General features: G+C 37.3%; 1 protein-coding gene across 10 annotated transcripts in view; it reads left to right on the plus strand.

Moving 5' to 3' along the window:
- The window catches only part of Ythdc1 (YTH N6-methyladenosine RNA binding protein C1), a 90,849-nt gene that overhangs the window by 58,692 nt on the left and 8,665 nt on the right, over window positions 1-23,492 (plus strand). For 2 of the 10 annotated variants that reach the window (XM_076938731.1, XM_076938733.1), the window contains exons 1-11: window positions 3,932-4,314; window positions 7,844-7,879; window positions 11,736-11,837; window positions 12,579-12,907; window positions 13,022-13,448; window positions 15,838-15,927; window positions 16,416-16,469; window positions 17,033-17,127; window positions 18,312-18,420; window positions 18,507-18,624; window positions 22,597-22,681. In XM_076938731.1, coding sequence (XP_076794846.1) covers window positions 4,287-4,314; window positions 7,844-7,879; window positions 11,736-11,837; window positions 12,579-12,907; window positions 13,022-13,448; window positions 15,838-15,927; window positions 16,416-16,469; window positions 17,033-17,127; window positions 18,312-18,420; window positions 18,507-18,624; window positions 22,597-22,681 — 1,473 coding nt within the window. In that variant the 5' untranslated portion in view covers window positions 3,932-4,286. Of the gene's footprint in view, window positions 1-3,931; window positions 4,315-7,843; window positions 7,880-11,735; window positions 11,838-12,578; window positions 12,908-13,021; window positions 13,449-15,837; window positions 15,928-16,415; window positions 16,470-17,032; window positions 17,128-18,311; window positions 18,421-18,506; window positions 18,625-22,596; window positions 22,682-23,492 lie in introns of those variants that run through there. The other 8 variants (XM_034508490.2, XM_034508491.2, XM_076938732.1 and 5 more) reach the window with 7 other exon arrangements.

The raw sequence follows: 23,492 nt of genomic DNA on the forward strand, positions 1-23,492 counted from the left end.
TCCTGAGCTAGTTTTGAATTGTTTACTTTTTCTGTTTACTGTTTCTGTCCCTGAAGGATGGAATGTTTCAATCTCAGAGGAAATCTTTTTTTTTTTTTAATTTTTTATCGGTTATTTTATTTATTTACATTTCAAATGTCATCCCCCTTCCTGGTTTCCCCTTTGAAAACCCCCTATCCCATCTCCCCTTTCCCCATGCTTCTTTGAGGGTGTTCCCCCACCTACCCACCCACTCTCACCTCACCACCCTAGCATTCCCCTACTTGGGGGCATTGAGCCTTCACAGGACCAAGGGCCTCCTCAACTCCCACTGATGCCAGTTAATGCAATCTTCTGATACATATGTAGCTGGAGCCAGGTCCCTCCATGTATATTCTTTAGTTAGTGGTTTAGTCCCTGGGAGCTCTGTTAGGGTGGTTGGTTGATATTGTTCTTCCTGTGGTGTTGCAAACCCATTCAGCTATTTCAATCCTTCCCTTACTCCTCCATTGGGGTCCCTGTGTTCAAGTCCGATGGTTGGCTGCAAGCATCCACATCTGTATTGACAAGGCTCTGGCAGAGCCTCTCAGGAAACAGCTATATCAGGCTCCTCTCAGCAAGTGCTTCTTGGCATCAGCAATAGTATCTGGGTTTGGTGGCTGCACATGGGATGGATCGCCAGGTGGGAAAGTCTCTGGATGGCCTTTCTTTCAGTTTCTGCTCTACTCTTTGTCAGAGGAAACTGTTACACAACACTTCAGACACACCTGAAGGGACACAATCCTACTTGAGCGCGTGGCTCTGGCAGGCAGGCCTTGCCCTTCTACCCCATTTCTTCAGCCTTGCAAAACACATTCGACTACATTCCTAGAGCTAGCCACCGAGGTCTACTCCCTTATTTGGCCATGTTTTCCTCCTCAAGCTGACTACCAAAGTCCAGCTATGAAAGTATTGAAGTGCAGCAATCAAAAGGCTTCTTTGGCTCATGTAATTAACATACCCAATTAAAATTAAACACCTCATCCTAAGGTTTTCCCTTTTGCCTTTAAAAACTGCCATTTGCCTATATGCCATATCTGTTTCCTCTCTATCTACAGGCAGTCCTTTGCCCTTCCAGGACAAGTACCCCTGCCCCTTCTCTTTTGTCCACTTTCCCTTCTCCCACATCCTCTGTCTCTTACCTTTGTCTCTTATTCCCTGCCCTCTGTTCTTCTGGGGCAAATAAATAGCTCCTTTGTCCTGAGAACTTGGTCTTGGGGGTCCTGAGCCAACATCATTTCTTACACCACCCAAGTGTGCCTCATCAATCTAGATAATTCAGAGTTTAATCAAATATGATCAGTCACCACAGCTAGATGCAGTCAGACCAGGAGGCACCTAGTGTCTGATTGTCTTTCTACTGCCTCTGCCACCACACCCAGCTTGATTTCATGACTATAGGTACATGTAATGTACTACATAGAGCTAGTTGCACTAATGGTTATTTCATTGGTGATTGTAAAATGGCTATGACTTAGTTGTATGGCCCTTTGACTATGGCAAGTTTGCTTTACCTTTGGCACCTCTAAGGTACAATTTGAATGGGAAAGACAGAATAAATGATCGTTTCTCTCTATCAAGGTGTTATAAACCCCAGCATGCGAGTACATACCAGCACTTGTGAGGTGGAATCATGAGTTCTGGATAGTCAAGAATATACTTTTTGAGAACGAGTCTTTCTCAAGAAATAAAACAAAAAGTCATAAATATGGCTGCCTGGCTGGCTGGTTCTTCTACTATCATCCGAAGGATTCTGATAAACAGCTTGAACCACAACTATTTCATAGCTTCAAACATATTTTCTATCTTTCGCCCGATGTAACTTTATCTTTAGGGCTGTTCAGAGCATTCCAAGTTGGCAACAGAGCGCCACGTTGACTCATGACTCAGCCTTTGGTCGGCAATGCTTCTCAACCTGTGGGTCGCGACCCCTTCTGCCACACTCCCAAAATATTTATATTATGATTCTCAACAGTAGCAAATTTACAGTTATGAAGCAGCAATGAAAACAGTTTTGCAGTTGGGGGTCACCACACTACAGTGAACTGTATTAAAGCGTCACTGCATGAGGAAGGTTGAGACTCCTGCCCCCTGATTATTAGCTCTCTGGTATGACGAGATCTCCTGGGCTAGTAGACATTTGTTTCTCCTTTACATACTGATATTGTCTTAATACTCACAGACATAATCTTCTTAGAGTAATATAATCCAACTATAATTTATTTCCCTACAAATCCACTTTTATGATAGGTATGTTGAGGACCAGAGAGATCAGCCAGAGCTAAAGAAAATGAGAGTGGAGGGAGACAAGCTTTAGAGGAAAGTTCATACTCTGACGTGATGGAGGACTCCTTTTTTTTTTTTTTTTTTTGTTTGTTTGTTTGTTTTTTGTTTTTTTCGAGACAGGGTTTCTCTGTGTAGCTCTGGCTGTCCTGGAACTCACTCTGTAGACCAGGCTGGTCTCGAACTCAGAAATCCGCCTGCCTCTGCCTCCCAATGGTTTTTTTTTTTTGTTTGTTTTTTGTTTTTTTTTTTTTTTTTTTTTTTTGGGACAGAGTTTCTCTGTGTAACAACGCCTGGTTGTTCTTGATTCACAGTGTAGAGCAGGCTGGCCTCCCGAGATCTCACAGAGATCTGACTACTTTAGACTTCTTGAAAGACCCCAGTGAACACACCCACACATGTACGTGCGCGCGCGCGCGCACACACACACACACACACACACACACACACACAAACACACAGACTCTTGTGCTGGGACTGGGGAAAGTGTTAAGGTTAGAAAGCGTGAGTATCATGAACAATGTTTCAAAGACTAGAGCTCGTTCTCGTCTGAGTAAACTCTCTTACACTTGTGTAGACTTGCTGTTACATTTTATAGGATGTTTCTTTGGACTGTCCAGGGTGTTTTCAGTTCCTACTTTCCAGTAGGTTCATTCCAAGTTAAGTTCTCTGAAGACCTTGTACTACTGTTTGTTTGGTTTTGGTTTCTCTGTCTAGCCCTGGCTGTCCTGGAACTCACAGACATCTGCTTGCCTTTGCCTTCCCATTGGGAGGATTAAAGGTATGCATCACTCTTTCTGGCTAACTTTTTTTTTTTTTTTTTTACAAAATTCACAATTTTCTTTTTTGCTCTTATCTTCTTTCCTCTTCTCTTTCCTTGCATTTTGTTTTTTTGAGCTACGGTTTCTCTGTAGCCCTGGCTATTCTGGTACTATTCACTCTATAGACCAGGGTGGCCTAGAACTCAGCGATATCCTGCCTCTGTCTTTAGAGTGCTGAGAGTCAAGGCGTACACCACCACTCTTGGCGTCAGCACAACTTTCAAATTGTTTACCGAAACATTGGCTCTCTTAACTAGACTTCTTTGGAGGCAGAGCACATTTTTTGTTTGTTTTTGAAGTATGGCTTCTCTGAGTAGCCTCGGCTGTCTTGGAACTCACTCTGTACACTAGGCTGGCCTCGAACTTACAGAGATCCTCCTGCCTCTGCCTCTCTCCAGTGCTGCGATTAAAGATGAGTGCCACTACCACCCGACTATAAAGATATTCTTAACCCCAGGCCCTAGAACAATATTTAAAAAGCAGTAGACACTACTAATCAAATAAACGAAAACTAAATAAATGAAAATGACATAACACCCTTTTTGATGGTGTCTCACATGAATCATTCACGGCCTACCAAACGTTTCAGGTGAGATAGCTGCATCCTTGAGAAGTAGGAAGCACACAGCGAAGCGTAAATACCATTTGTTCCCTGGCAGGAGGGAGGGTCCCTGGTCGTCAAGGTTGCGCGGGGCGGGACGACGTGCTGAAACCACGCCCCCTTCACGTCTCGCCCCCGCCCCCGCCCCCGCCCCCGCCCCCGCCCTTGTCCTCCGCACTGTGACGTTCGGCGAGAGGCACGGAGCGTAAACAGCGCAAGGCATTCCGGGAGCGGGATTGTTTCGCGCAGGAAGCAGGCTCCATTTTAGCGCCGCCCGCCGTCGCCATCTGTTTTTCCTCTCTCCTCCCCCTTGTCTCTGCGGTGGCCAAACCCCAACAGAAAGACTGAAGCCCGCGCCGTCCGAGGCCAGAGAGCCAGGCGGGAAGAGAAGCGGAGGACGGGAGCAAGGGTGCGCGTAGGAGCTGAGTGGAGCAGGTCAGGTCGAAGCGCGCGGCCCGCCGGACGGACTGACGGACGGACTCGTGCGCCTGCGGCCGCGGCTGCGGCGCCCGCGCGACTCGCGTCCCGGCGGCGGTGGCGGCGGCGGAAGCCGGAGGGCAGCCATGGCGGCCGACAGCCGGGAGGAGAAAGGTGAGTGTGGAGGACGGGACCTCGGGGCGGCCGGGCGAGGGGACCAAGTAGCCGCGGCCTGCGGGCGAGGCCGGAGGTTAGGGCCTCGCGCCGAGCGGCCGGCCGCGTCGTGACCCGCTCCCTGAGAGGCCTAGCCTGCTGGGCCTGGCTTCTTTTTCTCCGCGGCGTCTTCACACCTCGGCCCGGGCTTTGCTTCGGCCGGGACTCCGGGAGCAGTTGGGAGAGGGCTTGCTTTGAGTTGCCTGCCCCGGGGCATGTTTCCTGGCAGGATTATGCGGATGTGATGCGTATTTTCTGAACTGTCTGTTTGGTTGACTCTTTTCGAAAATAATGTCACAGTTAGCATTGATAGAGTAGTGAGCAGGCTAGTTTAATTCATTCGGATGGATTCTTTATCTCGAGAAATAACTATAGGTAGCTTCTGACTGTTCTTTTGGGTAAGCTAAGAATCGCCTCTCTTATTCCTCGAGTACTTCGGAAAAGAAAAATACTAGAAAAAACAACATGCCCCTCCTCCCAAAAGCCCTTGCAACTGATCTCCCAGAATCGTGCAGAGTTCTCAAAAGGTTCAACCAGGAATACATAGGTGGAGGTTATAGAGATTTGGATAGATAAAGTGAAAGAATTTCACTTGATAAAATGTCATTTCTTCTAAAATAGTGAATTTATAGAGACCACAAATGCAAGTATAGGATCTAGATCACAGAAGAGTAGTCTAGATAGGATGCTGTCTTGAGAGATTTCTCAGCCCTAGGACTACCATGACAGTCTTGGAATAGTTAGTATTAGATGAAATAAAGCACAATTGCTGCCCCGTATTTCTCACATCTGTGCTCGTGGCTCATCAAATTTGAGGTGGACATTTGTTAAGTGGACTGAGCAAGTCATTAAGCTTTTTCCATTTTTCTGATCTCTGTCTCGAGTGGGAAAGATGGTGCCTTTGTCATAAGCATTTTTTTTTTTCTTAGCCCTGTACCCCTGGCTGTTCTGTTGATTTTTAAACATGCTGGCTTTGAACTTCGACATGCACATGCCTCTGCCTCCTGAGTGCTGGGATTAAAGGCCTGCATCGCCACCGTTATGACTAAGTTTCTTACAGGGTATAGCTTTATAATTTCCTGTTAAACTAACATAACACATGATACTAAATCCCTAACATTCTCACTTTTCCTCAAGTATTATTGCCTTTCATAGGTGAATGACAATGATCAAGTGACACTAAGCACTTCCAGTGTGTATTTACTAGCTGCTTGTATGGAGAAATAATCTTCATTTTAACCAATGTGTATGAATTTTTACTTTTTTTTTTTTTTTTCTCGAGACAGGGTTTCTCTGTATAGCCCTGGCTGTCCTGGAACTCACTCTGTAGACCAGGCTGGCCTGGAACTCAGAAATCCGCCTGCCTCTGCCTCCCAAGTGCTGGGATTAAAGGTGTGCGCCACCACTGCCTGGCAGGTTTTTACTTTTGTAAAGTAACTTTCTACATTTTCAGATTGCAAGGTTCTGGAGGGCAAGGGTCGTGTGATGGTCTTGTTTATAGGTGTCTTTTAAAGTAATTGTGTCCTCTGTGCCTTTAAATATTTACATGGTTCAACTTTAATGAATAACTGAGCATAAATGTAAAGTGCAGAGTTGAGTTTCCGTTTACCTGTATACATGCTGTGGCTAGCACTAATGTGAGCCAGTTGCTCTCTAAAACAGTGTGGGCTTGCTTCACAGTCTCCTTCCCACAGCTTGGGTCTTGTTTTGGCTTACCCATCGTAGAAGTAAGTGGAAAATAAAGAGATACTATCTTATGCCAATTGGTGGTATGGAGGGTGGAAAATATTAAAGAGAAGGTCTCTTTTCAAGTCTCTGGGCATCATTCAGAAGAACGTTCATTCTCAGTCTGGAAGGATAGCTCAGCAGTGTAGTACTCTTGGTTGCTTTTGTGAAGACTCTAGTTTGGGTCCCAGAACCCACATGTCAACTACCACTGTCCTTAATTCCAATTCTGGGGTGTGTTGTCTGACCTTCACCAGATTTGCTCATGGTCTACACACACATTACACACACATATATATGTAGGCAAAACACACTGACACATTTGGAAGAATGGTGTCTTTTAATGACTGAAATATATTTGAGGGATTACCCTGATTTAAGTACACTTTGCTTCATAGAGAAGGAGAGATTGCTGGACTCCTGCTGCCTTGTTACTTCACTGAAACTGATAAGTGAATTGAAGAAAAATGAGAGATTCCTTGCCTGGGTTTGAAAATGTGTATTTGCCGGGCGGTGGTGGCCTTTAATCGGATTTCTGCTGAGTTCGAGGTCAGCCTGGTCTACAGAGTGAGTTCCAGGACAGCCAGGGCTACTCAGAGAAACCCTGTCTCGAAAAACCAAAAAAAAAAAAAAAAAAAAAAAAAGAAAGAAAATGTGTATTTAACATCTCAGTTTTCTTTAAGTACTCTTGATCTGATGCTGAACTCTGAAATAATAGTATTTTGTATAGGTTTACCCTCAATCTTTGTGTGTCCCACAAAGAGTTTACCCTGTTAAACCAGTTTTTCTGAAGTTAAGGTTTATGACCTCTCCATGCAGTTGTGAGATTTTGGTTAAGTCATTTAAATTCTTGGAATTTCATTTTAGACTTACTCTTGCAACCATCTAAGGCTAAGCTACTTCAAAAATCCTGCTTCTATTTCTGTCTATAACTCCACAAGCAGAATTGCTAGCCTTGTTCCTTTTAACTTCTTTGAAGTCAAAACAAGGCTCCAAGAAGTGATTCTTCACTTTGTTTTACCTCCTCTACCTAGAAATGTGTACCTTTACTTCAGACTCACTTTGCTAGCTGTTTGGTTAACAGTGATTTCCATATATGAAAGGTAACATAAATACAAAGCAGTTGTCTTTCTGTAGAGAAGTTATTAACTTGCTTTTTCAAAAGATGTATTTAAGAAACTTGAAGCAGCCTTTAAAAAGTAACACTATCTCAAGTAAAATTTGGGTTTGTAAATATTGAAAATTTGCAAGATATGATAGAAATATCTTGATTACTATTACTAATAATATGATTTTGTTAAGTCAGCCGACCGGGATTGCTTAGAATTGTCCTTTTCCCTGTACTTTTACAATGTGTAGGTATACGCCCTCCATCAATATTTGAGTTAGTAGTGAATTGCTTGCATGATGTGATCCCTTAAAATTTAAAGTGTACATTGCTTAGTCTGTGAGGGCAAGATGTTTACAAGATGCCAAAGCCAGGTAGAGATTGATGGACATTTCTCAGGATGTAACCTCATGGATACATGACTATATTAACCCACATGACTATATTATTAACCAAGTAGAACTGTGGCTCTCCTGTGCCTCATCCATACCTAGGATAAGGAGATAAAGTGCTGCTAAACAAGAGGCAACAGTCTTGTCTTGGGAGAGACCAGCGTGGCCTGTGTTCAGACAGTGTTAGTTAGTTAGTAGTTTCATTACCATAAACACAGAGCACCTCGTGCAAAGCCCTGACATGTCACCTTCTCTGTTTTAACAGAAGATTGCCAAGACTGCTCCAGTTGGTTGTTTTCAGGTGAGAATCTGGACCCCTAAATGATCAATAGTCCTGAAAAAAAAAAAGAAAACAACAAAACATGTGTGGTTTTATGATAAATAACCGGCCCTTTAAAAACAAAGAATCCAGTAACTCACTTCATTCTATTGACTATTTGCTTTTGAGTGGATTTGAACCTTAGTTCTAAATAGAAATATTAGTGAATGAAATCACCGTTTTGTTGAGCTAATTTTATTGCACTACCCACTTTTTGAAATAAGATAAATATTTCGTGATAGTTTGATTTTGAAATAGATGCTTTAAAACAATTTTTAGGTCTACGTTTTCTGTGTATGCAACAAAGGGAAAACCGAGGTTTGTTTTTTTATTTTTTTGTTTTTTTTGAGACAGGGTTTCTTTTTGTGGTCCTGACTGTCCTGTAGTTTACTCTGTGGACTCTGGCTTCAAACTCAGATCTACCTGTCTCTGCCTCCTGAGTGCTGGGATTAAAGGTGTGCAACACTATTGCACAGTGAAAAGTTTGTTTTACTTCCGCAGAAATTAGGATTATTTTACAGTACATGAATTATATGTCCATAGTTTTTAACTTTATGTTTCACCAACCTACGTTTGTTTTACTGTTGTTAATCTTAGGTTAGGGTGTTGCTGTCCACTTACTATGAAGTAACTGAATCTGTATATATCATAGATGATGCATATATATATATATATGTAAGAAAGGGCTTCATAAACTTTTACTGCTTGTGAGCTCTTGATCAGAACATTTTTATGTGATTTTTAGTTGTGAGCTTAGCCTTTAATGGCTGAGCTATCCAGCCCTTGAAGCATTCTTAAGACACTAATAGCTTTAGCTTTCATCAGACTCCAAACTTGGAGAGATCCTAGTTGATTGACTCCCCAGAAATGAGCAATAATGAAAAAGGATTGATACTGTCTTACAGCATCATGATTCAGGGTAGTATCTTCAGATAATTAGGGCATGTATGTATTTACTGAATAGATTCTATGCACTGACCCAGACTGTAGGTTGCAACACTCATTAGGAGTTTCCTTTTCTTTCTTCAGTGATTATTTGTGGCTTTTTAAATTGGCATGCAAAATATTAGATATTACGATAGTTTCAAACAAGGTTTATTTTAGGAGATTCTATGCCCCTTTTGTCTTTCTTACCTCACTGTCCCTCATAGCCAGCCCTCTGTCCTATCTCTTCCTGTGTCACGTCATATGGGTGTTTTATTTATTTTTTTTTTGAGAGCCAGGTGTCATCCTACCTTGACTCTATTTATCATTAATTAAAACTAAAAAGATTTGTTTATTACACACACCAGGCAAGCTATGTACTACTGAATACACTCCCAATCCAGAGAGCACCAGTTTCTTTTTTAAAAAAAGGTATATTATTTATTTTATGTATATGAGTACACTGTTGCTGTCTTCAGACACACCAGAAGAGGGCATCATATCCCATTCCAGATGGTAATGAGCCACCATGTTGTTGCTGGGAATTGAACTCAGAACCTCTGGAAGAGCAGTCAGTGCTCTTAGCCAATGAACCATCTCTCCAGCCTATGTTTTAAATTTTTATTTAAGTTACTGTTTGTAAGGTGAAAAAAATTAGAACTTGAGACTAGACTTTCCAGTTCCTAATTAAAATAGGATAGCTAACTTGAGTTTCTTCATCTCCTCCTTTCTTCCCTATACATTTTTTTTTTTTAATTTTTTTTTTTTCCTGAGACAGGTCCTGGAATTCACTTTGTAGACCAGGCTGGCCTTGAACTCAGAAATCCACCTGTCTCTGCCTCCCAGGCGCTGGGATTAAAGGCGTGCGCCACCACTGTCCAGCTTTCCCTAGACATCTTATTTCAATAAATGTGTTAGTGACTTCAGTGTTAGAGAAAATAAAATGTGGCCATTTATACCAGCGAATATAGCAAAATATTTTATTAAGCATTAGATAGGCTTTGTGAGCCATAATTCTTGGTTACATATCTGCTAACTTCTTGATACGACTGTATATTTACCATATTACTGTAGTACAAATAAAAGTACTAGAAATAAAAACTAGAAGAATAGTTTTCTGTAATAAGTGAAATTTAAATGTTGCTGAGTATACAGAGCCAAAAAGGGTACATTAACTTGAAATTCATACTATTCAATATTATGTACTTGTGTTCTGTTCTCCCATCTAACTGTAGGTTTAGAAAGCTTGAACTCCTGACTCACATCTGACTGCACTAAATACTTTTTGTCAGCTCTCCTTTTTCTTTTTTAAATACTTATTTTATGTATAGTAGTGTTTTTGCCTATGTAGAAGTCTGTGATTCTATGCCTGTTTGATCTCTGTGGAGGTCTGAAGAGGGCATCACATGGGACTTCAGTCCCAGGGTATTATTTGATGTGAATAGATAACATCCTTTTCAATGCATTTTGATTTTTATTAATAGTTAAAGAAGAAATAGTCATTCCTTCATTTTAGAAAAGTGAAGTACAGATAATATTTATAGCACCCAGAGAAGTCAAATGTCATGCCAATAACAAGTTTAATTTTCAGATACTTCATAAGTAGACACCATTTTTTGTTTTCTGTGTAACTTTGGTTTCCTTTTTCTTGTTTGTGTTAACTAACGGTTACAAGTATCTTCAGTCCTGATTTTTGTTTTCCTCTAGTGGGAAGTGTTACTAAATCTATGTATGGACTCAAAATTATAAACCTCACCATACTTTCAGTGGGCTTTGTTTACTGCAATTGTTTCTGCAGGTTTTATGATGGTATATTTCCTTACCAGTATAAGTTTGCAAAAAATATTTTCATACTGAAAGATTTACTATATGCAATCAACTGAAATATATGCTGTCAACTGTATTATATACTACATACTTGATTTAAGTTGGTATTTCTATATATTTCTTAGAATTATTTTCCTATTGGGTTGAGAATGAGGAGACAAAATTAAGTTTTGGAGATGGTGGGCTATGCCAATTTAGATGAGTTGCCTTTCTGAACAAGTAAATATCTTTTATTAGCAGAGTGGAAATGTTTGGGCTACACAGCACACACACACCACACACACACACACACACACACACACACACACACACACTTATTTATTTATTTTGTTGTATAGCCCTGGCTGGCCTGGAGTTTGAGAACCTCCTGCTCAGGCTGGCCTGGAGTTTGAGAACCTCCTGCTCAGTCTCAGTAGTTTTTATTCTTAAACTATTTCTGATGACAATTTTAGATGAAGTAGTTATAAAAGTAGTACAGAGAATTTATGTATACTCTTAAACTGCATTCTGTACATTTTACTATTTGTTACATCTGTGTGTCATTTTTATATTCTCTGGAATTCACTATCCTTTCAAGTTGATCTATCTTCACTTAATATGTGGGTCTATGCTTGAAGATATATATATTTTTTCAACTATTCACTTGTGAGTGTGATATGTCCTTGCCCCAAAGTACTTAATTTTCTTAAGCATATTAGCAAAATCAAAGTTAATACTCAGTCTTATGTGGATTTCACTGATTTTTTTTTTCCCCAGATAGCCTCAGAAAAAGTTATATTCACCTGTTTCGTTTCTTATAGTATGAACTATATTTTTTTGTGTTTTATGATTGACATTCAGATTTTGCATTTTTATGTATGGATATTTTAATACACAGTAAAATACTGTTTTAAGCAGGGCCATATTTGGAGTTTTTGTGATGGTGATTTGTATCCTGGTGATACTAACCTTGATTACCTGATTGAATTCTTTATTCTTAGTGGGTTTGCTTTGAGGGTTATGGGCACTTAATTATTCAAAATTAATGTTTGTTAGTAAGTACTAGAAAAATTGATTAATGATACCGATTTTATTTCTAATTTTGCAGATGGGGAACTTAATGTTTTAGATGATATTTTGACTGAAGTACCAGAACAGGATGATGAGCTATATAATCCAGAGAGTGAACAAGATAAAAATGAGAAAAAAGGTAAGAGTTCTATTAGTTTTTGTTAAAAATACAGTTTAAATAAAGATTTGATTTATGCAAAATCTGTTCTTGTTTGTACCTTGGCAATTAGTACCAAAAGCCGATAATAAACCGTTTTGCATAACAAACCCTCAATCAGAATGAATAAAAATACTCTTTAAAAAAAGAGACTTGGGCCGGGCGTGGTGACGCATGCCTTTAATCCCAGCACTTGGGAGGCAGAGGCAGGCGGATTTCTGAGTTCGAGGCCAGCCTGGTCTACAGAGTGAGCTCCAGGACAGCCAGGGCTACACAGAGAAACCCTGTCTCGAAAAACCAAAAAAAAAAAAAAAAAAGAGAGAGAGAGAGAGACTTGGAAGATGGCTCAGCATATATAAGAATACTTGTTTTTACAGAGAAGCAAGGTTCAGTCGCAGTACTCCCATGACAGTTGAGAATTACAGGAGATCTAGCAGCTGCTTCTGATCTCTACAGGCATCAGACATGTTTGTGGGACACACCTATACATGTAGGCAAAAACTAAAAATACACAAAATAATAAAAATAACACTTAAAGCTTTCAAATATGGGTGATTAGTTCAGCTGTTGGGAAGATGTTTTATTTAAATTTGTTCTGGAGTAAAAATATTTTAGGAGATACTTTAAAATGCATTTTTTCTATATCATGCACATTTATAAATCTTGGTGAAATTAATGGAGTAATGCAAATGTTTTTGTATGTCTTTAAATTGTTTTTTAAAGGATCAAAAAGAAAAAGTGAAAGAATGGAATCTACTGACACCAAGCGACAAAAGCCTTCCATCCATTCAAGACAGTTGATTTCTAAGCCACTAAGCTCATCTGTTAGCAATAATAAAAGAATAGTTAGTACAAAAGGAAAGTCGGTTACAGAATATAAAAACGAGGAATATCAAAGATCTGAAAGGAACAAGCGTCTAGATGCTGATCGAAAAATTCGTCTGTCAAGCAGCTCCTCTAGAGAACCTTACAAGAGTCAACCAGAAAAAACTTGTCTACGGAAAAGGGATTCTGAAAGAAGGGCCAAGTCTCCTACACCAGATGGTTCTGAGGTAGTAAATGTTATTGCAGATAATAAAGCAGTTCTTTTTGAGGCTTTAGAACTCTTTATTCATCTTGAGCTTGTCTGTTAATGACTGCTGATTCCCTTTTTCTTTAAACATCAGAGAATTGGGCTTGAAGTTGATAGACGTGCAAGCAGATCCAGCCAGTCTTCAAAGGAAGAGGTCAACTCTGAAGAGTATGGCTCTGACCACGAGACAGGAAGCAGTGGTTCTTCTGAGCAGGGCAACAACACTGAGAATGAGGAGGAAGGAGGGGAAGAAGATGTAGAAGAAGATGAAGAGGTAGATGAAGATGCAGAAGATGATGAGGAAGTGGATGAAGATGCCGAGGAGGAGGAGGAAGAGGATGAAGAGGAAGAAGAGGAGGAGGATGAGGATGAAGAGGAAGAAGAATATGAACAGGACGAGAGAGATCAGAAGGAAGAAGGGAATGATTATGACACCCGAAGTGAGGCCAGTGATTCTGGTTCTGAGTCTGTTTCCTTCACAGATGGCTCTGTCAGATCTGGTTCAGGAACAGATGGATCAGGTACTGTGGTTTTTTTGTTTGCTTTAGTTTGTGTATTTCCTGGCTGTCAAATGATGTAGTATAAATTTGTGCGAGTCTAAGTTTGTTTCAATGAAAGTGTATATTTCAGGCTTTAATTTTATGGTTCTTAATATTTACATCATTGACAACAACTTATTCAGGTACATAAGCATTTGCTATATATTCACATGTATCTTTCCCACTAGTTATTAGGACGTTTCCAAGGTAGAATACCTCTTAATTTTCTGTCATGTAGCAATAGAGCCAGAATAATACATTCTTTTTTTGAAACACAAGATCTATGCATATGAGTTGACTGAGATAGCTTGCAATTTTAGGTACTTGAGAAGGTAAGGCAGAAAGATTATGGATTTAAGAGCAGTATCGTCTGTGTGTAAGACTGTCTGAAAAGCAAAACCAAAAAGTATTGCTAATGTGAAGAATCTTCAGTTCTTCTGGAGATGTGTGAAAGCACTCATAGGATTAGAGAAAATTTTCTTACAGGAATTGTTTTTGGGTATTGAATTAAGTAATGGGTTTTATTGAGATAATTAGGCCCTGAAATACTTATTTTTAGTACCTTCTTAAATGAATCCATTACTGTAGTTAGATTACTTCATGCTATATTGCTTTTGTAGCAAATACATTTCTTTCTTTCTTTTTTTTTTTTTTTTTTGGTTTTGTTTTCTCAACAAGGTTTCTCTGTGTATCTCTTACTGTCCTGGAACTCACTCTGTAGACCAGGCTGGCCTCGAACTCAGAAATCCGCCTGCCTCTGCCTCCCAAGTGCTGGGATTAAAGGCGTGCGCCACCACTGCCCGTTAACTATGCTTTTGATTTCTGAGTCATAACCTCCATGTACTTAAAAAGTAGTGGAATTTATCCATATAATATGCTAAACGTTCTTTTGCCATTTTGTTTACTAATGCCAGGTTTGCTATGCTATAAATTCAGTTGGGCAAAATTGTCTGTGTTGGTCCCTTCCCCGCATATTATCTTTGTGAGGGATAAGAAATGTATTATGCTTTCGGTGAATTTGGTAGCGAAGTTGTAAAGTTTTTACTCTTGCAATGGATAAGGGAGAAAGCTTAAAACACATCACAGCTTTGAAAACAGTGTAATAACAATTAAAAAAAAAAAAAAAAAGAAGCACCAAAAGATTAGCTAGTCCTTTTGTACCCATCTTGCTTTTCAGTTTTTTGTTATCATTACACAAGAATTGTCAGAATGTTCTTGGTCCATACATTAAAAGTAGCATGGGCAATCTGCAACACTTGTTTGTTCAGGGCACAACTTAGTAAGTATTAGTGTTTTCAAGAGACAACAAAACAAGCTGTAAAATATGTTTTTCATTTACTCGGGAAGCATAGAGCACAAGACAAGTCTTGTACTTTCTAGCTTGTAGGCCTTCCATTCAAATTGTGTCTTGTAACTGAGGAAATGTGTGACTTTAGTTAGCATAACTTTGTTCCATTTTTTCCCTCTGTTACCGTTTTCTATTTGTAAATTTCATTGAGTGTGCTTTTAAGAATTAAGAGAGAGGAAAATTTAGTTTAAGTAGTTAACTGAATTTATATAGAAGGGAACTGTATGCGTGACCTTTTTTTTTTTTTTAATTTCCACTGCTTTTACAAAAAACATGTCTTATACTTTTTGTATTACAGGTTATCTCCCAGCTAAAGAGTTTAAGGGGTTTATCGTATGACTATAATGGCAAGGGACTGAATTCAGTTTCATGTATATATTCATTCAGTCCTCATATATATAACGTTCCACATGAAACAGATTTTTCTGTGTACTGAAGGTCCCCCATTCTTGTATGTAAATACATGGACTGCCATTAATACTTCAGTGGTAAATTTTAAAATAAAAAGAATGATCCAGGGCAGAAATGGTAAAAAGAGTTGAAGACACAGATGTGGGGAACCAGTTTTTGGTTATGTTTGTATGTTCATGTTTGCCAGTGTGAATGTTTTGTGTTCTGATGTTTGCATACATCACTATAAGACTTCAATAGTTTATATGAGTAACAGGACTTAGTATAGCACTCCATAGTACATACAAAATACATACTAAGTTTTACTGAAGAAAATTATATTTGTTTTACAAATTTCTTTCCTTGCGGAAATCTTTTTTCATAAAGCAATTCAGTAAGTACCTGATTTCTCTTATATTCATGTGTTTTATTGCTTGAAATGTTTGACATGTCAAACATAAATTTTTAAATGAGACTGAAAAAGTTGAGCAATGAGAAGGGGAAGAAACAGGATTATTGTTTAAGAACTAGGTAACAAGACTAGATTAGGACACATTTCTCCTTTGAATACCTATGCTAGCTTCTTTTGTATTGTAATAGTTTAAAAACTTGTCTGGATTTTTTTTGTTTTAGATGAGAAAAAGAAGGAAAGGAAGAGAGCTCGAGGCATATCACCCATTGTCTTTGATAGAAGTGGCAGTTCTGCGTCAGAGTCATATGCAGGTAATCCCATTTAATTTTAGGATCATAGATGACTGACTGTAACTGGCTTTAGAAAGTGGAGGTTGTAGTTTAGTGTGAATTGTTGATGTTCATTAGTACTGAATTTTGGCATGTTCAAATTGTAATAATCCTAGAGGAGACTAAGCTTTTTCTTATTTTTTATCCTGTTCTGTTACTGCTTCAGTGGAATTTTCAATTTTCACATTTTTTTCTCTTGGAAGATGATGATTCAGTGACTAGTTTTCTGAGTGGGAAACTGTTCAAATAAAAAAAAAAAAAAAAAAAAAAAAAAGAAAAAAGAAAAAAAAGAAAGAAATTCGAACAACCCAAAAAGCAAAACACTCGTACACATGGAGACGTATTTTTGTGTGTGTGGGTGCGCCAGGAAAGAATTTGTCTTGAATGAGAATTTTATGTGACAAGACTGTAGAAATTTTGTCTTCATCTATTAAGCTCAATCTGAACAAATGTACTTTGGCTAAATACAGGTTCAGAAAAGAAGCATGAGAAATTATCATCTTCCGTTCGTGCTGTCCGAAAAGGTATCATTTAAATTTGAAATTGTTTTCATTGCATGCTCCATAAAGTCATTATTTTACCTTATTGGTTTTCCATTAGTAGTTGGTTGTAATGTGGTCATGTTCCGATATATCATGTTAAGGGAGAAAGCATTAAAAACTTAAAGAAAAATCTCTCATGTTTTATGTCTGCTTTCTATTGCCTATCTTTCACAGTAATTATAGACAGTTTGCAATATTTTGATTTCTAAATGTATTGATTGGTATATTCACATTTGGACACATGTTTAACAGTCTGTGATCAATCTTTAAATGAGTCTTTCAAAAGTTTATAAAACTTAAAGCCATTGTCATACTTAAGCATGGGTCTGATATATCGGAACATCTCTGGGCGAGGCTGCCCTGCACAGTGCTGCTTCTCCTTAGCTTTGCTTTATTCTGTTGTGCCTGAGCTTTCTAGGCTGACTGGGTGACTTGATTTTACAGTTTAGTTGGGTTTGGAGGGCTAATTTAGTATATTTGGCACACCTGTGTATAGTAATGTCCATGGTTAATGAAAATGGATTTTGTCTTTTTTTTCTCCCCAGATCAAACCAGTAAACTCAAATATGTCCTTCAGGATGCAAGATTTTTCCTCATAAAGAGTAACAACCATGAGAATGTGTCTCTTGCCAAAGCAAAGGTATTACCATCAGCCCCATTGAAATAGTTCTAGCCCTGAAACTTAAATGAGGTGCAGTGATCATTGAATCAGTGATTACCTCTAGCAGCTTTGACTTTCTTAGTTGCCATTCTTGATCTGGTCTGTGGCAAATTAGGAAACCTGGTATGAATTTACATTTTGGCCTTATTAAAAACCTGAGAGTTGAAGAGTATATCATTTATACCATAATATGTGTTTTCTGTTAATATTTCTTTTGTATCCAGCTACTAATCCATTTGTTATGTACAATCACTTGGGTTTAGGAAGGAGGGAGGAGCAGTAGTGGTAAAGGTCCACTCTAGATTTTCACCAGGAATATCAGTTGTTGGGGGTACTGAAGAAATAAGAAAGTACGTTTGTGTTTTACACCAGTTATATAATATTTTAAAATTCTTAGCTTAAATTGAGTAACATTTTCAACTATCAAAATGTTCACATTTCTATATTTCAGTTGGTAGATTACTTGTAAAACTTGACAAAGAGAAAGTAACGAGCATGTATCACTGTTCGTTAGCTGAAGTGGTTTTAAGCTGAAGTAATGAAGTGCTGAAATATGCATGAAAAGACCAGATTGATCCAAGAAAATGAGAGCTTTTTTGCCTTAACCTTTCTCTTTGGCTTTTTTTTTTTTTTAAACTGTCTGTCTGTCTGTCTCTGTCTCTCTCTGTCTCTTTTTCTTCTTTCTCTCTTTTAATAAAAATTGATTAGAACTACTTTAGGAGTTATTTAACTGTGCCAGATCTAGTTAAAAATCTTTCAAGTTACATAAAAAACTTGAACTTTGGAAAAACTAGAATTTTGGAATTCTCATTTTTGGTTTTACTGCTGCTAACCCATTTTAAATTATGTGATTAAGCACACCTATTTAGTGGTGATTCACCTTTCAGTAACGTATTATCTACCATTAAAAAGTGATTTTGATTTTAGAATTATTGTGATTGATATAGAATTTGAGTTGATAAGATTTGCCTGATGGTCCGCTTTGTTTAGATTTTGTAAAGTTGTTAATCTTTTCATATTTTATCAGATAAGTAATTTCCAGTTAACAAGCGAGACTTTTCTGTTAGGGTTTTTTTAAATTTTAAACACCTACATAGTAACTTTTGCTTTTTAATCACTATAATATTTGATTCTAATTTGTGATCTTTGCATTATTTCTATAGGGTGTATGGTCTACATTGCCTGTAAATGAGAAAAAATTAAATCTTGCATTTAGATCTGCAAGGAGTGTTATATTAATATTTTCTGTTAGAGAAAGTGGAAAATTTCAAGGTAAGAATAAAAGTGATTTGTTACTTTGGGTATAATAATAATAATTACAGTGACAACTTAACAGATGTCCTACTGTGGCTCCCTAGGTTTTGCCAGATTGTCTTCAGAATCACACCATGGTGGATCTCCTATACACTGGGTGCTTCCGGCAGGAATGAGTGCTAAAATGCTTGGAGGTGTTTTTAAAATTGACTGGATTTGCAGGTAAATTAATCAAGACAGAGAAAGGGCAGCTGGTTGGGAATGATGTTAAAATTCTGTAGTAATTTGATTAATTTATTTAAAAGTTTCTGCCACCCTTTGTGGGTGATGGGGTTCTTTATTCTCAGATTTACTTATATTCGTGACATTGGTGTGATAACAATGTTTTTTTTTTACCTGTTCAGTGCCTCAAATTAATACTGAATGTTAAGGAAAAATACACTTTTCCTAGCAGTTGTTAAGATCTGGTGTGTTTATTTCATTGCAAAACAGTTATTCTTTTAGTTGTTTAACAATTTGGGGCTATTTATTGTCACACAGCTTGTGTGTTTTTTTTTTTTTTTTTAAGATTTATTTTCTGTATGTGAGTTTGTGGTCGGTGTCTTCAGCCACAACAGAAGAGGGCATCATATTCTATTACAGATGGTTGTGAGCCACCATGTGGTTGCTGGGAATTGAACTCAGAACCTCTGGGAGAACAGTCAGTGCTCTTAACCACTGAGTCATTTCTCCAGCCCCAGTTTGGTTTTTAGGAACATAAACAGTACATGTTTAATCTGCTTTCTGGTATCTTAAAAAGGATTAAGATTTAACTATGTTTATTAGAAAAATTGATTAATTTTTGTAACATGAGTTACTATATAACATCAGTTGAATAAAAACTTTATGGTGATACCAAATTGTTGTACAGAAAAGGCTAATTATGGCTTGTTCATATCTATTAAATATGACATTAAATATTATATGAATTTTATTGATGAGTTGACTTTGTTGGAATTCAAAGGAATTAGAAGTGTTTGTTACAAATAAGAAAATGAAGTGTGGGTCACAGGTCAATAACAACACATGGGGCCGAGGCATGAATATTACTCAATTACAAGCCAGGCTAAACTTTTAAGTCAAGACTGAGGAAACCAAATGAGAAGGGTAAATGCTGCTTTTATTTGTGAAAGTGGAGGAACATTGAAATGTTCCATGAGGTTCTATGAATATGGCTCAGGCAGACTAAGTGAAACACTGTGTTAGAATTTGAGTAGAAAAGCCCAAAACTATGCAGATCTTTTAAGACTTTATTTTTTGTTTCAAAGATTTTTTTATTCATTTATTTTTTTAATTGCTTCCTTGATTTTGTTTTGTTATTTTAAGATAGGGTCTCTGTAGCTCTGGCTAACTCTGGGACTCAGTATGTAGACCAGGCTGGGCTTGACACTAGCAAGAGATCCTTCTGCCTCTGTGTACTAAGTTGTGGGATTAAAGACATGCATTACCACATCTGATTCTTCACTCATTTATGTATGTGTGTCTGTGTACATGTGAGCGCACTTGCCCAGAGTCTAGAAGAACATCAGTTTCCCTGGAGCTGGAGTTGAGCCAGCTGGGAGCTGGCTACTGTGGGTGCTGGGAACTGAACTCACAATGTCTCTTTAACACTGGGACATCTCTCCAGACTATGATTTTATAATTATTTTCTATAGCAAAAATTGAAAGGCATCTAAGTTTTGTTAGATAAATACAAAATTGTATTAAGTTAATACAATTTAATTGGTTAAGTAAAGTATGTTTTGTTTCTTACATACAGTATATTACAAAAATAAATGTCCATGCCATAACATGTGAAGCAGAATAAATTAAAAATTATAATTACAGTGCATTGAAATTAGACTGTGGTGTTGGTAACTTTTTCCCCCTCTGTTTTACATATGTGTATTTAAGACTTTATTAAGTATTAATACAAACTTTAAAAAAAATTGTGACACGGCTCAACAGGTAAAGATACAGGCTTATGAAACCCGAGGACCTAGTTTGAACCCCAGTGCCTTAATGATGGAGAGAGAGAACTGACCTTAGACACACAGATGTATGCACAGAATACTGTGAAAGTGAGGAGACAGATTACTGTTTTAGTTGATCTGAGTTAAAAAGGTTTTATTGTTTTTATTTCCCTATGTATATAATTGTAAAGGCCAAAGAAAATATGGTTAATTTATCATTGTGAACTATTTGAAGATGATGCCTTTTGGGAAAAAGAGACAAAATTAAATTTTACAGCAGATTAAATGTTAGAATGTTACTTGTATTGGTCTATATATTTTCAGATTGATAAATTTCTTAATTTTACAAGATGAGTTTTATTGGTTAATATTTTTTAAATAAGTCTTTTTTACATTGACTCATTAATTGGCTATCTTACTAACTTGCTTGAACTGTGCTTACCAAGAGATACCCCAAGTCCAGCCTACCTAGAGGAGATACAAAGTTTAAGGCAGAATGGTTTTACTTTTTAAAATTATTAGGTATACCTAGGTAACATATTTTCAGGTTAATGTATTAACATTCAAGTTAAAGTTGTGGAGGAAAATGGGTACTTGCTACATTTTTTTTTTTTTTTTTAAGTATAAGTCATTTGAAGACTGCTTTTTGTTTTTCTCCACAAATGAGATTTACATTAAATTGCCAGAACTAAACATTTTACACATTTAAACATTGTAAATTTGTTGAATTTCCAGTAATTGAGGCAACTCTGTAGGCACATGAAAATTGGAACAAAACAAATACTTTTTGGTTTTTTTCGAGACAGGGTTTCTCTGTGTAGCCCTGGCTGTCCTGGAACTCACTCTGTAGACCAGGCTGGCCTCGAACTCAGAAATCCACCTGCCTCTGCCTTCCAAGTGCTGGAATTAAAAGCGTGCGCCACCACCGCCCGGCGAACAAATACTTTTTACAAGACAGGAATATTTTAAGTGACCATGTTGCCACATGGAGTGGGCTCAGAATAAATACTGTAATCTATGGAACACCCAGAATTAAACTTACTGAATAATTTTACTTTCAGTTCTTTGTTGGCTACTCCAACTAACCGATTTATTTTTTCTATTACTTATTTTAATGTTAATAACTAAACCACTATCTTATCACATGAAATTTTTGTATTTTTTATTTTTGTTTGTTAAATTTGTTTCTATAGAGTGACTTAAAAGATTTCTTATATTTTTTTTTTCTGGTGCACTTAATATTAACAATGTCATATCACTTTTTTCTATAGCATATCTGTCCAAAACGTAACTAGATCCTGTTCTGTAACTGATATAAGCAGGTAGTGTGGTTTATGGATCAAGGATAATACTACTAACATAGGCTAAATTTCGTTTTTCTATGACATCACAGTTGTCTATCCCAGATGAGATTGTGTAACATCACCCAGCAGGGTGCAGTCTCTTCAGTCTAATTATGGCCCAACGCACCAAAAAGTGTGATATGTTTGGCTTGACAGAGACTTCTATTTTGGATATTGGATATTCTGCTTTTATACTTCTAGTGATTAAAAAAAAAAAGAAACTGAATTTTTGTTGGCTGTGGGATTTCAGTTCTTTGAATGTTTTGAATTGATAAACTTGTTAGAAAAAAAAATACGTTGATCAATGCCAGACATTAATGAGGCTACCTACTTCTGAAAGAATAGGAGGTGTTAGTGTGACATTTATTTTATTTCACCAACCTTGACTGTTGTTTGGATACCTTGTGATGTAGGTTCATTAGTTTGATATTTGTTATAGACAGGTAATTGAAGTCTTACTGGTATTGCTTTCCATTTTTATTTTTTTAACTGATGTGCTTTTAATAATAAAAGGTTATTTTATAAATAACCAGTGCTTCATTTTGTGCTTTTGATAAGCAATATTTGATAAGTAGAAGATAGTAAATATATTTGTGACTTAAAAGTATTTTCAACTCTGTGGTTCACAAAAAGTGTAATTCTTTTTAAGTTAAGGAATACCTGTATTGGTTTTTTTGGAGAAAGAGTTAGGTTTTGAAAAGGGTCTCTGTGGAGGATTATATACTCTCCCACTGTAAGTGTTTCTTTATATCTTTGTCACATTGACTGTTGATATGTTGATTGTTGATTGACTACTGAAGCGTAGTACACATCCTTAAACATTTTATAAAGTAATATACTTTACACTATTTCATATTTAGGCGTGAATTACCCTTTACTAAGTCCGCTCATCTCACCAATCCCTGGAATGAACATAAGCCAGTAAAGATTGGACGTGATGGACAGGTTTGTTTAATCTTTATATTAATCAGCTGTTTAATAGACCTTTATTAAAATCTTTATAAAAATACTTTAAAATCTTGTCTGTAAGATATGAATTGTGAAAACCAGAGTATTTTGGGAAACTCCCGATTCCTGTGATTGTGACTGACTAGGAAGATATTTATTAATACTGATACTCAGGTAAATGGTATTTTCACTAGTAAACTGAAGTGAAAGTGGTAGAAGTGGCCTGATTTTTGTAGTGTTCCATTACAAAACATTTAAATGTAGAACACTTCAGGAAACTGCGTTTTCCTTTTGCAGGGGTATATACTATTGTCTGTATTCTGATTTTAGGGTATGTGCTGATAAAGTAAGAACTCAAATTCTTAAAGTTTTATAGTAATTCATAGTAATAGTTTTAGAATTGTCATTAATATGTCTGATTTTTTTCTAAATAGAAAATTGACCTCTGAAGACACAGATGTATACATGTACACATACATGTTTTAAAGTCTGCAAATTAAATTGAACATGTGTAATTATTTAAAATAAACCCAAACTTTTCATACGTATAGTTCCCTTATATGTGATTTGGTGCTAATAGTTATTCATATCATTTCTATTGCTTGTAAGTTTAAAGTGTCGATATTTAAAAGTAAAACTTTGTCTAAGCTTGTAGGTTAGTCTGTCTCTGTAGGTATTCAGTTTTGATTCTCAGACATAGTCTTTCTTAAGATGATAGACTTACCTTTGTATATTTTATGCAAATAGTTTTTGGATAGAATGGACTAGAATGAGTGTTAGGCAGTTGCACTTTGGGTGAGACTCTGCA

The sequence above is a fragment of the Arvicanthis niloticus genome, chromosome 7, assembly GCF_011762505.2.
Source record: "Arvicanthis niloticus isolate mArvNil1 chromosome 7, mArvNil1.pat.X, whole genome shotgun sequence".
Classification (NCBI taxonomy): Eukaryota; Metazoa; Chordata; class Mammalia; order Rodentia; family Muridae; genus Arvicanthis; species Arvicanthis niloticus.